Source organism: Coptis chinensis, chromosome 6 (assembly GCF_015680905.1).
Source record: "Coptis chinensis isolate HL-2020 chromosome 6, ASM1568090v1, whole genome shotgun sequence".
Classification (NCBI taxonomy): domain Eukaryota; kingdom Viridiplantae; phylum Streptophyta; class Magnoliopsida; order Ranunculales; family Ranunculaceae; genus Coptis; species Coptis chinensis.
This window is the reverse complement of record NC_141461.1, coordinates 34,850,250-34,864,502: the sequence shown is the minus strand read 5'-3', so window position 1 is coordinate 34,864,502 and position 14,253 is coordinate 34,850,250. Positions and strand designations below refer to the sequence as shown.

The 14,253-nt window shown below is 41.1% G+C and overlaps 2 protein-coding genes across 2 annotated transcripts; both read right to left on the bottom strand.

Moving 5' to 3' along the window:
* Positions 1-1,314: 1,314 nt before the first annotated feature.
* On the bottom strand, positions 1,315-3,045 carry LOC147492704 (uncharacterized). Its single transcript, XM_086567600.1, has 3 exons — positions 2,628-3,045; positions 1,920-2,252; positions 1,315-1,679 (listed from the first exon to the last, which is right to left on the bottom strand). The coding sequence occupies exons 1-3, from the start codon at positions 3,043-3,045 to the stop codon at positions 1,315-1,317; spliced, it is 1,116 nt and encodes a 371-aa protein (XP_086423726.1).
* A 622-nt stretch (positions 3,046-3,667) lies between these two features.
* Positions 3,668-4,168, bottom strand: LOC147492703 (uncharacterized). The gene has a single exon (XM_086567599.1). The coding sequence runs from the start codon at positions 4,166-4,168 to the stop codon at positions 3,668-3,670; it is 501 nt and encodes a 166-aa protein (XP_086423725.1).
* Positions 4,169-14,253: the final 10,085 nt, after the last annotated feature.

Sequence of the window (14,253 nt, the reverse complement as noted above, 5' to 3'; positions counted from 1 at the left end):
ATTCTCAGAGTTATCTAAATCGAATTCAAAGGTATGTTTTCTATTCAAAATCGTGAGAACCCCATTGATTCTGTTGCGCGTGGTTCTCGCGGTTTGTAGAAATATTGGTTCTGAAATAACGGTTCCTACACTTCCCAATTGGGCCCCAGTTTACCCTCATTCTCTTTTCTCGTGGCTAGTGTAACGCGCCACAGAACTAACTCCCTAACCTAGAAGGTGCGCGGCTTCACTCTCTTGTCATATTGCCGCTATAACCTCCGATGATATTCCTCCAACCGTATGTGGGCTATTTCTCTTTTTTCTTCTATGAGATTCAGCTCGCTGGCTAATATCCTCTCATTCTTTCCCATTTCTACAGCTTTGGTTCTAGTCGTAGATACTATCATTTACACTAGTATGACTGCCTCTACCCCATATGTCATTGCGAACGGTGACTCATTAGTCAAGGTTCGCGGTGTGGTGCGGTATGCCAGAGTACATAATTCAGTTCGTCAGCCCATGCTCCTTTCCTCTCCTCCAGTTTTCTCTTTATATTATCCATTATGATTTTGTTTGAAGACTCTGCTTGCCCATTTCCTTCTGGATTATATGGTGTTGAGAACCCCTGTTTCACCCTAAATGCCTGAAGGAACTCTCACACCTTTCCCCCAGTAAATTGGGTTCCATTATCCGCGATGATCGTGTGTGGCAACCCGAACTTACATATGATGTTCTCCCATTGGAACTTCTTCACATTTTCTTCCTTAACTTGTTGCAACGCTACTCCCTCTACCCACTTGGTAAAATAATCAGTAGCGGCCAACATAAACCTTCTTTTGCCACTCGCCATGGGCAGCAGCCCCACTATATCCAATGCCCACATGGCGAATGGCCAAGGACTGAACACGTTATGTAACGGCTCTGCTGGTGAATGTATGAGCGGTGCAAATCTCTGGCACTTCTCACATTTCTTGGCATACGCTGTGGCATCTCTCTTCATATATGGCCAAACGTACCCCTGTGATATCAATCGTGGATTGGTTTATGCGCCGACCGTGATTGCCCAGCGATCCCCGCCGTGTATCTCAGCCAAAACTTCTTGTATCTGCTGCGGTCCTATGCACTTCAACATCGGTCCGTTGAAGTTCCTTTTATACAAATCCCCTTCTAGCAATGTGTATCTTTGACTTATTTGTTCCATCCTTCATCTCTCATGTTTGTATTATATTTCTACTCCCATCAGGAATGTTTTTATGGGTGTCATCCATCCCTGCTCTTTCTCGGTAGTAAGCCAAACGCCTTCCTCCTCTAAGGTACTTGGTCTGCTTAGCACCCTCACTTCAATTGATCAACCCTCTGTTCCACATAAGCCAATGCATTAGCGTGTCTATTTTCACCGCGGCCTAGATGTACAAACCTGATCTTATCAAACTTGTTTGCTTTTCTTTGTAGGACTTCCAAGTACTTCTCCATCCTTGGGCAACGGGCCATAAATCTTCCATTCATCTGACAAATTACTAAGTTTGAATCAAAGTAAGCAGACAATTCACTCACCCCCAGATCTTTTGCAAGATCCAAACCTGCTATCACTGCCTCATATTCAGACTCATTATTAGAAGCCGCGAATCCCAATTTCATCGACAACTCTAGTCGATTGTTCTCCAGCGTCACCAGGATGACTCCAATTCTGTTCCCTGTATCTGTCACGGATCCATCCGCGAAAACTCTCCATCCATTCGACGAGTCCCAAGGATCCAAAGGATCACAGATCAACTCCCCTTCCTATTCCATGACCATGTCCTCTCCCCAAGTCGGGTCCTCGGCTGGAAATTCTGCCAAAAATTCCGCCATGGCTTATGCCTTTTATGCAGTTCGAATCTGGTATTGAATCTCATAACAATTGAGCATCACCGCCCACTTTAGCATTCTATCGGATTTGCCTGCCTTTAACGCTTGCTTTAATGGCAAATTTGTTATCACCACCACTGAATGGGCCTCGAAGTAGGGCTTCAGCTTTAAGGCCGAAAATATCAAGGCCAAAGCATACTTTTCAATTCTCACAGATTGTGATCGGGTTTCCGCGTCCAGCATGGTTTTACTCTGGAAGTAAACTGGCTTTTCTACTTTTTTCACCACTCGTACTAGGACTGAACTCACTGCGAACTCTGAAACTCCCAGATACAAATATAGCTTCTCCCCCTGTTCTGGCCGTGATAGTAAAGGTGTTTTTCCCAAATAACTCTTCAACTCTTGAAATGCCTCTTCACACTCCACTATCCATTGGAAATCCAGAGTTTTTCTCAACAAACGATACAGCGGTCGACATTTGTCCGACGATTTTGAAATAAATATGTTCAATGTCGCGACCCTTCCAGCCAACCGTTGCACTTCTTTCACGTTCTGAGGGGATGGCATATCTATCAATGATCTAATCTATTCGGGATTCACTTCTATCCCGCGATGTGTTACTATGTATCCCAAGAATTTTCTAGAAGTTACCCCAAAGGTGCATTTCTCAGGGTTGAGCTTCAGTTTATACCTCCGCAGTATGAGGAAGGTCTCCTGGAGACCCTCTAAGTGTTCTTGTTATGACATGCTTTTTTCCACCATATCGTCAATATATATTTCCATCCCCTTCCGAATCTTGCCCTCAAACATTTTTTCTCCTAACCGCTGAAATGTGGCCCCAGCATTCTTTAACCCAAATGGCATCCTCGTATAGCAGTAGGTACCACCTTCCACCACGAAAGTTGTCTTCTCCTGATCTGGCCCGTATATCGCGACTTGATTGTAGCCCATGGACGTGTCCATAAAAGAGAATATCTTGAACCCTGCCGTTCTGTCTACCAGCTCATCTACCCGAGACATTGGGTAACAATCTTTAGGACATTCTTTGTTGACGTTCGTAAAGTCAACACACATCCTAACCTTGCCATTCTTCTTTGGCACTGCGACCACATTCGACAAACATTCTGTGAACTTAACATCCCTAATTATCCCAGCCCCCTTCAATCTTGTAACCTCTTCGCGAATACCCTCAGCGTACTTCGGCCTCACGCTTCTCATTTCTGTCTTACAGGCTTAACATTTTCATTCATATGCAAGCGATGACAGGCAAACTCTGGATCTAACCCAGTAATATCCTCAATTACCCATGCAAATATATCCTTATTCTCTATCAAAAACTTTACTAGCTTATTCTTCCATACATCTGGCAATTCAGACCCTACCGAAGTAAATTTCTCCTTGTCTCCTACCCCCAGGTTCACTATCTCAATCTCATCTAAAGTTTTTGGTCCAGGCGGAGGCTTGTATATTGCTATAAAGCCGCCTCCTGTAATTGCTATGCCGCTCCAGACTCCTGAGCCGCGCTCTCCCCTTTCATTCTTCGGATCATATTTTTTACTGTCACCTGGTGGATGTTCTGTGCGGCCACTTGATCTCCTCTTATTTCATACATCCCTCCATTTGTGGGAAAACGTATTACCTGGTAATATGTCGATGGAATTGCCCTCATCTCATGAATCCATCGTCTCCCTAGGATTGCATTGTACTGGGAGTTAGTGTCCACCACCATGAACCTGGTGAATACAGTCGTCGGCCCAGCAGGTACTGGTAATATTAGATCCCCCATGGGCTCGGTCATACTGCTGTTGAACCCAAACAAATTCGTTTGTGGTGCTTTCATCTAGTCTCTATCGATATTCATTTCCTCCATGGCTCCTTTGAATAGCAGATCCACCGAACTTCCGCAGTCTATCAACACCCTCTTTACCAGATAATTTCTCATTGCTATAGTGATTACTAATGCATCCTTATGCGGTGAAATTACTGACTCCAAGTCCTTTGGGATGAACATTATGGTTTCCTCACCCTTCGCGGTTCCACTGACTAACCGCGGTATGCTTACCACTTCATTGACCTGCCGCAGACTTGCTGTCTTTCTGATTTTTTCACGGTGTACATTTCTCCCAAGTGTTTCCCCACTAAAAATAACGTTGATAGTTCCTAAGATTCTTGCCAGTGCCGACAACCTCTCAGCTTGACGCACCTCAGTGACAAATTCTCTGAGCATTCCTTTTTCAATCATCCTCTCCACCAACCACTTCAAGGCATAACATTCATTAGTTGCGTGGTTCTGGATCTTATGATATGCACAAAATGGTTTCCCTTCTAACTCTCCTGGCATGTCCCGTGGACCTTCATAGTACTGTAGCCCCTTAATTAGCGGCAAGATCTCCTCTAGAGGCCTGTTAAGCGGAGTTTGCTCTATCTCACAGTGCTTTCCTTTCCCGAATGTCCCTCCTACCACGATCACCAGTCTTCTCTAGTCCGCGGCTCAGCTCTCTGTATGATATCTTTTCTTTTTCCTCTCTACTGCTCTTATCCCTCCGGTCATCTTTGTCCACAGCCTGCACTGCCTTCCCCGATCTCTTCTGTTCCTTTGCGTTTCTCTACATTATGTCCTCATATCGTATGTATTTTTCTACCTTCGGGTATAAAGCGTGCAAAGTGGTGATTTCAATCTTAGAAACCGACTCGTGGACTCTAGTTCCTTGCCTCAAACCATGCTGGAAGGCTATGACTGCTGTATGTTCATCCAAATTTTCCACTCTTAGCGTCTCTTCCTTGAATCTACACAAAAACTCCCTCAATGATTCCGCTGACTGCTGCTTAATATTGAATAGGGCCGCGATATCAACCACCCTCCGCTTCTGGTGTATGAAGTGACCGACAAAGGCATGCTCTAGCTCTTCAAATTTGTTGATGCTTCTTGATGCTAACATGTAATACCAGTCAGAGGCTCCACCCTTAAGACTTGCCGGGAACATCATGCATCAGAGTCCATCATACTTGTTTTCCTGCCATAATGGCATCTGTTGCTGGAAGTGATGCAGATGATCTGTCGGGTCTCCTTTCCCATCATACCTCTCAAACCTTGGTTGGCTGAACCTCTTAGGCACTTCAGAATTCCAAATCAAATCTGCCAGTGGATTCTTATTGAGACTCGCAATCTCTTTCTGCGCTGCGCTCTGGTTCATTCTTTCTGCTCTGCGATTCGCTTCCCTATCTTTCTCAATCATAGCCTGTTCAACCTCCAGCGTGATGCCCGATGTTTGTTCCACGCCCACAGGTGGAAATTCTTCATTCTCCCCCTCCATTTCACTACCTTGCAAATCCCTGCGCTCTGTTTCCCCTTGGGTGGACTCCCTTTCTTTTCTCTGCCCATCATTCTCATTACGTAACCTAACTATCTCCTCTTGAAAGAGACTAGTGGCATCCGCCGCCACCTCCGATGTCTCTTCTTCTCCTACTCCTTCTATCTCTATGCTCGCTGCTTCTTCTTTCGCCTTTCAAACCGCTTCTTTCCTAGGTCTTCCTACTACTCTTTTCGCTATGGTGGCTATTTTCGCTAGGTCCCCACAGACGGCGCCAAATGTATTATCAAAGATTACAACCTATAAATTTACTAGTACTAATGTGTTCTCTCTCTCTCTTTTCTTTTCTTCTTTTCTCTCTTCTCTTTCTCTCCCTATTTTATCTCTCCTTTTCTCCCTCTTCTCCAACCGCCTCTTGTCGTTCGTTGATCTCTCCTTAATCCAGCGTCCACTGTCCCCCACATGTCGTGGCGGTTTTCTAGTAGTTAGGGTTCCGTGAACCTGATCTACTGCAACATGTTTCCTCCTTCTTAAATTGCCTCCGGCCCACTTACCTCCTATAATCTCCTATGTCAAGAATATGGCCTCTACACTCTTCATGCTTGAATCCATCTCATTAGGCATGACCTTCAATCACTTCTCTTTGTCTGTACCTTCAAGAGCCTCTTGATAGTACATATGTTCTCCACCATCAAATAGTAAAACATACGTATGAGGTGGATACTTGGTTGAAGCTTGTCTCTCTCTGTCAGACCTCCTTACCCCATCTTCTTATGGCTCAGGAGGATGCACTTCTGCTTGCTCAGGTGGTGGTTCATGCATTTCATCTGCATCTTCTATATCAATAGGTTCTATCCTATCATGAGCAATAGGATCATTATCATGAGCTTCAAACCCATGGTTATCTGCATTCTCAATGCTTTCTACATGTTCCATAGTAGAAACTTCTGGTTCTGAATCAATAAGATCATTAGTGAAAGCTTCTAGCTTCTCACCATCCTCAAATCTGCTATGGTTTGGTCTTCCAAGAACACAACATCTTGACTTTGGATTACCTTCTTGTTAATCGGATCATAGAGTTTGTAGCCAAACTTCTTATCCCCATAACCCAGAAAAATGCACTGCTTGGCTTTGTCACCAAGTTTGGATCTTTCATCCTTGGGAATATGAACAAATGTCCTGCACCCAAATACCCTCAAGTATCCATAATAAACATCTCTGCCTGACCATACTCTCTCTGGATAATCACTATTCAAAGGCTTTGACGGCGATAGGTTGATCACATGTACGGTTGTGCACATTGCTTCTACCCAGTAACTTCTCGGTAACTTAGAGTGAGACAGCATGCATCTCATCCTCTCTACAATGGTATGATTCATCCTCTCGGCTATACCATTCTGTTGCGGTGTCTTGGGAACGGTTTGCTCATGAAAAATCCCATGACTCTTGCAATACTCTTCAAACGGCCCTATGTACTCACCCCCATTATCTGAGTGAATACACTTCAAAGGCTTTCATGTCTCTCTTTCCACCATGCTATGGAAAATCTTGAACACACCAAGTACTTCATCCTTGGTGTTCAGACTATATGCCCATATATTTCTTGTCGCATCATCAATGAAAGTCAAGAAATACAAAGCTCCCTCGTGGGACTTTACTTTCATAGGACCACATAAGTCAGTGTGAACTAGCTCAAGGACATTGTCCTTTCTGTGAGACGGGAATCTTTGGAAAGACACGCTGTGTTGCTTTCCTACCAAACAGTGAGTGCATCTATTTAAATACATACCTTTGATATTTGGCAAGGCCTTTTGCTTGGCAAGAACTTCCATGCCTTTTTCGCCCATATGACATAGTCTCTTATGTCATAGTTCGGAGGAAGCTTCTTCTTCTACCGCATTTACTTTTGATTTACACAAACTAGCCTGTGTCTTGTAAAGAGAGCAAGTTTTCTTCCCTTTGGCTGCTACAATGGAACCTTTGCTCAATTTCTATACCCCGTTACCAAACGAGTTTAGAAAGCCATCATCATCTAACATCCCAATAAAAATTAGGCTTAGCCGAATGTCAGGGACATGTCTTACATCATTGAGTGTCAAGGTGTAGCCGACATTGGTTTCTACATGAATATCACCAATGCCTACAATCTTCGAGACTCTATTGTTACCCATTTTTACCTCACCAAATTCACCACAGCTATAGGTAGTGAAGAATCCCCTATTCGGTGTGACGTGATAAGATGCTCCTGTATCTATCACCCACTCTGTATCCTGGCATGAGGTACTAAGATAGCACACACCACATTCTGACACAATTCCCACTAGATCATCGACTAGTGTGGTAGTATCTCTGCCTGTGTTTCCGTTCCTCTTTACTATGTCTTCATGTACACAGTTATTATTTTCATCCCTCTTTAGTGTTCACCAATGCCTACAATCTTCGAGACTCTATTGTTACCCATTTTTACCTCACCAAATTCACCACAGCTATAGGTAGTGAAGAATCCCCTATACGGTGTGACGTGATAAGATGCTCCTGTATCTATCACCCACTCTGTATCCTGGCATGAGGTACTAAGATAGCACACACCACATTCTGACACAATTCCCACTAGATCATCGACTAGTGTGGTAGTATCTCTGCCTGTGTTTCCGTTCCTCTTTACTATGTCTTCATGTACACAGTTATTATTTTCATCCCTCTTTAGTGTTCTGCACTCATACCTTAAGTGACCCTTGGTGGCACAATAATAACATTGTCTCTCTACCTTAGGAGTTCTAGCTTCACCCCTAGATTTGCTTCTGTCATCACCTCTAGAATGAGATGGCTTTCTGCTCTTACCTTTCCCCCGCTTCTCTGTGACAAGGATCTCTGAGTGAGAGGTGCTGCTTCTTGAACCCCTTCTTGTTTTCTCATTTAACAATGCCCCCGTAGCCATCTCCATGGAAATAACTCCATCCTTAGCGGCTCCGTTAAGAGAAACTGCTAACATCTCCCAATTGTCGGGTAGAGAGGTTAATAGGAACAAAGCCTCAACTTCATCACCCATATTAATATTCATCAAATACAACTGATTGATGGTATTATGTACTTCATTAAGATGCTCAGACATTGAAGAACCTTCTTTATACTTCGTGTTGACAAACTTCTTAATGAGCAGCACTTTGTTTTCGTCCGACTTCCTCTCATAGAGGTCTTCGAGTTTCTTCCACAAACCAAAAGCAGTAGTCTCTTGGGATATATGGTAGAAGACACTATCGTCAATCCACTGTCGAATGTACCCTATTGCTTTTTTGTCAAGCTTGTTCCACTCAGCCACGACAATCGCTTCCGGTTTTACTCCCCTATTCTCAATGGGTTGTGACAAGTCCTTGCAGTATAGCAAATCGTCCATCTTGGCTTTCAAAATAGTGTAGTTTGCTCTATTCAGACTAATCATGCGAGTGTTCATAGAATGATCCATCTCTACAAGTTATTTAAACTCAAATCTTCTCTCAGGATTTTTGTCAAACACTTTCTGAGCAAAATTCAGATAACAACCTAGGTTAATGTAACCTGGCTCTGATACCACTTGTTGGGGACAAACGATTCCAATCAATCCCCACTACATAGATAACTTGTAATATGAACACAGTAATACTCCATACAAATTCTAAATATCCACTACAACCAACCTAGCATGCCCAACTCTCTAAGCAACTATCAACAACAAATAATAATATAAAGAAGATAAAGCATACCACAACACAAAGATGTAACGTGGTTCAGCCAATGGTGCCTACTTCCACAAGAGTTAATCCTTTTATAACATGGAAAGGAAGATTATAATCACTCCTCTCAGTCTCTCCACCTTACTAGATCACTCCTCTCTCTGTACAGGTTTTTTGTCTTTGCAAAGGTTATCTCTCTCAATCTTGATCTCTCTCAAAATTGGGTTTTTTTTTTCGTGACTTTTGTGTTAGGTTTTCTCAAAAACCATGTTCTCTATTTATACAAAAAACGATGTCTTGCGGTTACTGAAAAATAGAAATTCTGACCAATTTGGACCTGAGCGCCCTCAGACAGGCCATTTCAAGTGCGTGCGCGCCCTCTTCGAATTCTGCAAGAAAAAGTCCAGTAACATTGTTTCGGAAAAACTGAGAAAACAAAACTATCTTCTCTTTCTCTAAGGCACCCTTGGGCAAGACCATTTCCGAGCTTTCGCTCGCTCAAACTTCTTCATGTTAACACCACCGAATTCTCTCCCTCTTCCTCATGTGAGGGATAACTCCAAAATTTTTGACAATTGTAAACTTTTTGTGCCATTTAATTTTTGAAACAATTTTAGATGTTGCATTGGATTGACTTATATGCCAATACACTGAAAGGATATTTTAGGTTATGAATCAATGGAATGGATAAGATGTACTACTTCCGAGCATTCTCCTATTTGCGCAAGGTCGTCTTGGTGTTAATTGTGTTTTGCACAACTAAGAGGTAACCTCCCTTTCTTTCTAAAAGTACACTTTAAAATTTTCATATTCAATTATCTCTTTTGAAGTATATCATTGAAATTTTTAATTGGGTGCAATTGTTTGTTTGAAATTTTGAGTGTATTCTTAAATGTTTTGGATCATTTGTTTCTGTACATTCTTAAATCATTTGATTCTTAAATAACCCGAAACCCTTCTCTCCAAAAGACAATTTTTTTTTTTTGCTCCAAAAACCATATTCTATCTCTGGGAAAACGATTCGCGAAAAGTCTTTTCTTTCGCTTTGGCTACTACGACCGTTTAATCTGACCATTCCGTGTTTTATTTACATTTCATCTTCAAAAGTTGAATCCATCAATCAGTCTCTGTGAACTCTGCCATTCTCTTTATTCAAAACATTGAACATAAACATAATTTTGAGCGCTTTGTCACGGAAGCAGAAGTCAAACACAACGATGTTTTTAAGGATTCTTCAATATGAGCTAAGTATGATGATTTTTTATGTTTTTTTATTTTTCTTACACATGTATATTAGTAATAAGTTGGATAAAACGATTAGAAATTGTTTACAGTAAATATGTTTTCTATTACTAAGCCGTCGCTTTGCTATCCACTTATTTATCGATTACTTCTTAATTCCACTTATTCGAGCCCTGATATAACGGTAATTCATTGTTCCTAGCTCCTGCAATCTTCAAAGTCTACCTTCTTCATCATTACTTTTTCAAACAATTTGATATTGAACAACGCATGCCGGATGGAAAAGCCCTCTGTTCCCAAGAGTTATGTGCAGCCACTGTTGAGCCCTTTGTTACCGAGACGCGATATCTAACTTTAAAGTCGATGTTCCCAAGGGCTATGCAAATTGTGTCTTTTTGTTTTGTTTTTCCCGCTTCTTTAATTTTTTCTGACTCTTCGTGGGTGAACATTTTCTTAGCAATTTGAATGTCAAATTTTACATGTTTAACGTCTGTTTTTCAACCTCAAAGTTATGAATGAAAAGCATGGACAAACAGAGAAAGTTGTCCATACTTTCCATCAATCTTCCGTGCTTATATTCAGATTTGCATATGCTTTCATGTGGCAGGAAAACTAATATTGGGTGACTTATCCTTTTAATGTTTTAGCAGTAGTCTGTTTCTTAAGATTTGTAGCCATTGTTTGACCCCTCTTCTAACCGGTACTAAGCATGGCTTTTCCTTTCTCTAAGTATCTGCATTTGAAGAGTTACAACTTGAGCTTCTTCTCAAGCTACACTTGGTATGTGCAGATTTCAACTAAAGTTAGTCCAATTGGTCCAAACTAACATTTCCTCTTCCGCTGACAGTGAAGTATTATTTACATATTGGTTTGGCATATCTCTTTATTGATTTCATTAGTTACTTCAGTATTATTAGTTAAATCCTACTCACAACTACTTTCTTAGTGTGAAAAGAATATGTTGACGATTTTAGCACTGATGTCTTCATATTATTGATCTCTTCATCTTTTGCATTGTATACATTTAATTACAGTTTGTTGCCTAATTTTTCCACCTTGCACAAACCCACTTATTAATTGCAAAGGCAATGCTTTGGCTCCCCATCACTCCTCATGGTCTCCGGACCATCAGCTAGGAACCTCCTTGGTGCAATACCAAGGCCAATTCATGACGACATTCAAGGGTGCGTCATAGATCCTCGACAACTTTAGGACGGGTCTAGAGGCATAGTACATTTGGAGCATGCATACGTGGTACCATTGGGAAGCGAGATTGTCAATATCCCGTCCTAGTGCATCGCGTTACGCTGTGTTGCTTGGTCGTGGGAACGTTTAGATACTCGTCCCATTGGTGTACGACATGGGACTGGAGTGCTTGTCTCCTCTCAGACACATCCGAGGATTAGACTGTGGGCAAACGGGGTAAGCCTCATTCTCGACTATCTATGAGTTACTTGAGCACCGAATGCTAATCAGACTTGTGCGTGGTTGAGTTGCACGATCATCTACGCCGCACAGACCCCTCTCAGCACATGCTTCGAGACGTATCCTAAACAACTCTGGCATTCTTCTAAGAAAAGTGCTCCTCCTTGAGTAATATGTCTCCTTGCACAGATCCCTTTCCATATTGTTACTCTTCTCCTCTGCACTGCGGGTTGTACCACTAAACTCTCAGACTTGTTGGAGGTAGTAGCGTACTGATGCATAACAATCCCCTTTGAATTGACAACAACTCTCTTGGCGAAAGCAGAGAATCCATATAGATGACCACTCTGGAACACCATTGTGATTTTGAATTGTTACTTGTCCTCTCTCCAAACCCAACTTTGTATCGATACGAACATGGCGAACCAAATTGTTGTAGCCGTTTAAGGGAAACAAGAGGTGCATTGTGAAACGAGATTGTTCATAACCTTATATCTCCTAGAAAAATATGTTAAGTTCCTATGTGACTTTGTAACTTTGTCTTACAAACCATTTAAACAAAATAAAATTGGTTTACTAATTTCTAATGAACTTTCCATAAATAGTCTTTTGATTCAAAAGTTCTAATTGGTCTTATCGGATGAGTGTTTTCTTTTCAAATTTTTCTTAAGCAGTTTTATGAGAAGTATGTACCAACTGTGAGAAGTTACTTAGTATAACTATAGAATTGTATCTTATTAGAAATTTGATTTGTTGGGCATATTTCTCAAGCACGAGTTAGAGCGCCATAAACGTGATCAGATCCAAAGTCGATGTTGTTGTTATTGTTATAAACATGATTGTGGAAACTCTTAAAGCTTATTTACCAATGTTTAATACAGGATTATGTTAGCAAATATTGATAGTGCCTTTTCTTCAATGTCCTGCTTGATTGATTAGAAATTACTCTTATTTCTTCTCTCTGGCAATAATTTACAATGTATTTCTTTTGTTCTTCTTAAAGAGCAACCTCCTTCCTTTGTGAGGGAACATCCCAAATAAGGAATTCCTTTGCAAAATTGGCAACAATTTGTGGATAATTGCAATATATATAGAGAAGTTCAAGGTTAATGGGTTTTTTTGTTTTATTTCATGGTGATTAGGTGTATATGTTTTGATATAAATTAAAGTGCACTATAACTAACTTTAACATGTGCAGGCTTCTAGTTTGAGGAACACAGAAAATCGTAAGCAACAAAAAAAAACTCTTTGTGTCTTGGGAGGAAATCTACAACTGTAGCTAAAGTTGAAATGGCAAAGGAGAAAGTGGTCCCTGTGTCATCTATCACTAGATTAGACCAATATATGCACAATCATAAAAGAAAGAATGGGGAACACCAGGACCCGGAGCTAGCTGTTAGTGTACTGACTTAATAAGACTTGAGATACTTAATTATTTTTAAGATAGTAATTTGAGATATTTTTGTTTATCTGATTTACTAGGAAAAGCTTAATGGTTACACTGCTTTGCACCTGGAGTCATGAGAGACGTCGGTTAATGATGCCCTTACAAAGGTCTCATATTTAATCATAGTTGTTGTAATTAATTGTTGTTTGACATGATTTTAAGGGTACTAAATCGATTGTCCATTAAGTACAGGTTCTTAAGCCAGATAATAGGGGTCGTTTTCGAGGCTTGGGTGAAGGGGTATGCAAAACATCGGTGAAGAAGATGAAAGTTGTGGCGTAACAGAATTTGGCTTTGAAAGAGATGAACACGAATCTTGAGAAGAGGGTAGATGTGCTTTAGAATGGACTGTTGGAGAATACAACTTTGTTGAGAGAGTTTATGAGCCAAGGAAGAACGTATATGGCAGCTAGTCACGCTTCCCTGGTAATTATTCGAGTTATTTTTTGAAAAACATATATGATCCACTCTTATAAGGAAAGACTGATAACACAATTTAATTTTGTAGGTTGTCAATGGATATATTGGTCAAGAATGTGATCTGCGTGGTGGTTGGCCACTTAGAGTCGTGGCGAGAGGTATCGTGCAAGATATTGATCCTAATACCGAGTTTGGTAATAAGAGATTGGAAGAGGGGAACTTCAAAGTTCATGTGAACGTGGTTTATGACGGAGGTGATGTACTATCATTGCCTCATGATGATTGGAGATCAAAGCTTGGCGAGGTCGCTCAAGGGAGTGTTATCTGGCCCAAAGAACTGCTAATGTTGTAATCATTGGGTCACCTTCTTGAAGCACTGCTAATGTACTTAAATGTTTTTATTAGCTTTTACGAGTGCCAAGTACTAAGTAAACTACCGGCTTTTTGCTATTTCCTTTTGGGTTTCGTGGTTGTGATGTATATGTTTTATCACTAGTAATATGGTTCTTAGGAAAGTAATAATTGAGTTGTGTTCTACTAACCCCCTTTGTAACTCCGCCTGTGCAAACTTATGATAAGTTTGCATTACTGGTCCAAGCCCAGATAAAGGAGGAGGGAGAAGGATGGCAGATGTTTTCTTTTGCTGGATTCACCTACGTTAACTGAAGCTACTGGTGCTATTATAGATGTAAGTAATTCTTTTTCTTACTTCTACAATTTCTGCTTGTTTCTATTCATGGCGAGAAACTCATCTTTTACTCCATCCTTATATTGTCTTTATGGCAGGGAGATCATCTCCTCAAATAAGTAGCCCTTGATTCATGATATAGTCCCATCATTTTCTGCCCAATCAAGCTTAACTTGTCTAACT

What these genes read in the sequence shown, in the direction of transcription:
- LOC147492703 (XM_086567599.1), bottom strand. Translation starts at nt 4,168, where the DNA reads ATGCCAGGAGAGTTAGAAGGGAAACCATTTTGTGCATATCATAAGATC.
- LOC147492704 (XM_086567600.1), bottom strand. Translation starts at nt 3,045, where the DNA reads ATGAGAAGCGTGAGGCCGAAGTACGCTGAGGGTATTCGCGAAGAGGTT. An exon ending in AGGAGAAAAAATGTTTGAGG is followed by an intron (nt 2,253 to 2,627) that starts GCAAGATTCGGA and finishes TCCAATGGATAG; the next exon opens with TGGAGTGTGAAGAGGCATTT. An exon ending in AAAGCAAGCGTTAAAGGCAG is followed by an intron (nt 1,680 to 1,919) that starts GCAAATCCGATA and finishes GATCCGTGACAG; the next exon opens with ATACAGGGAACAGAATTGGA.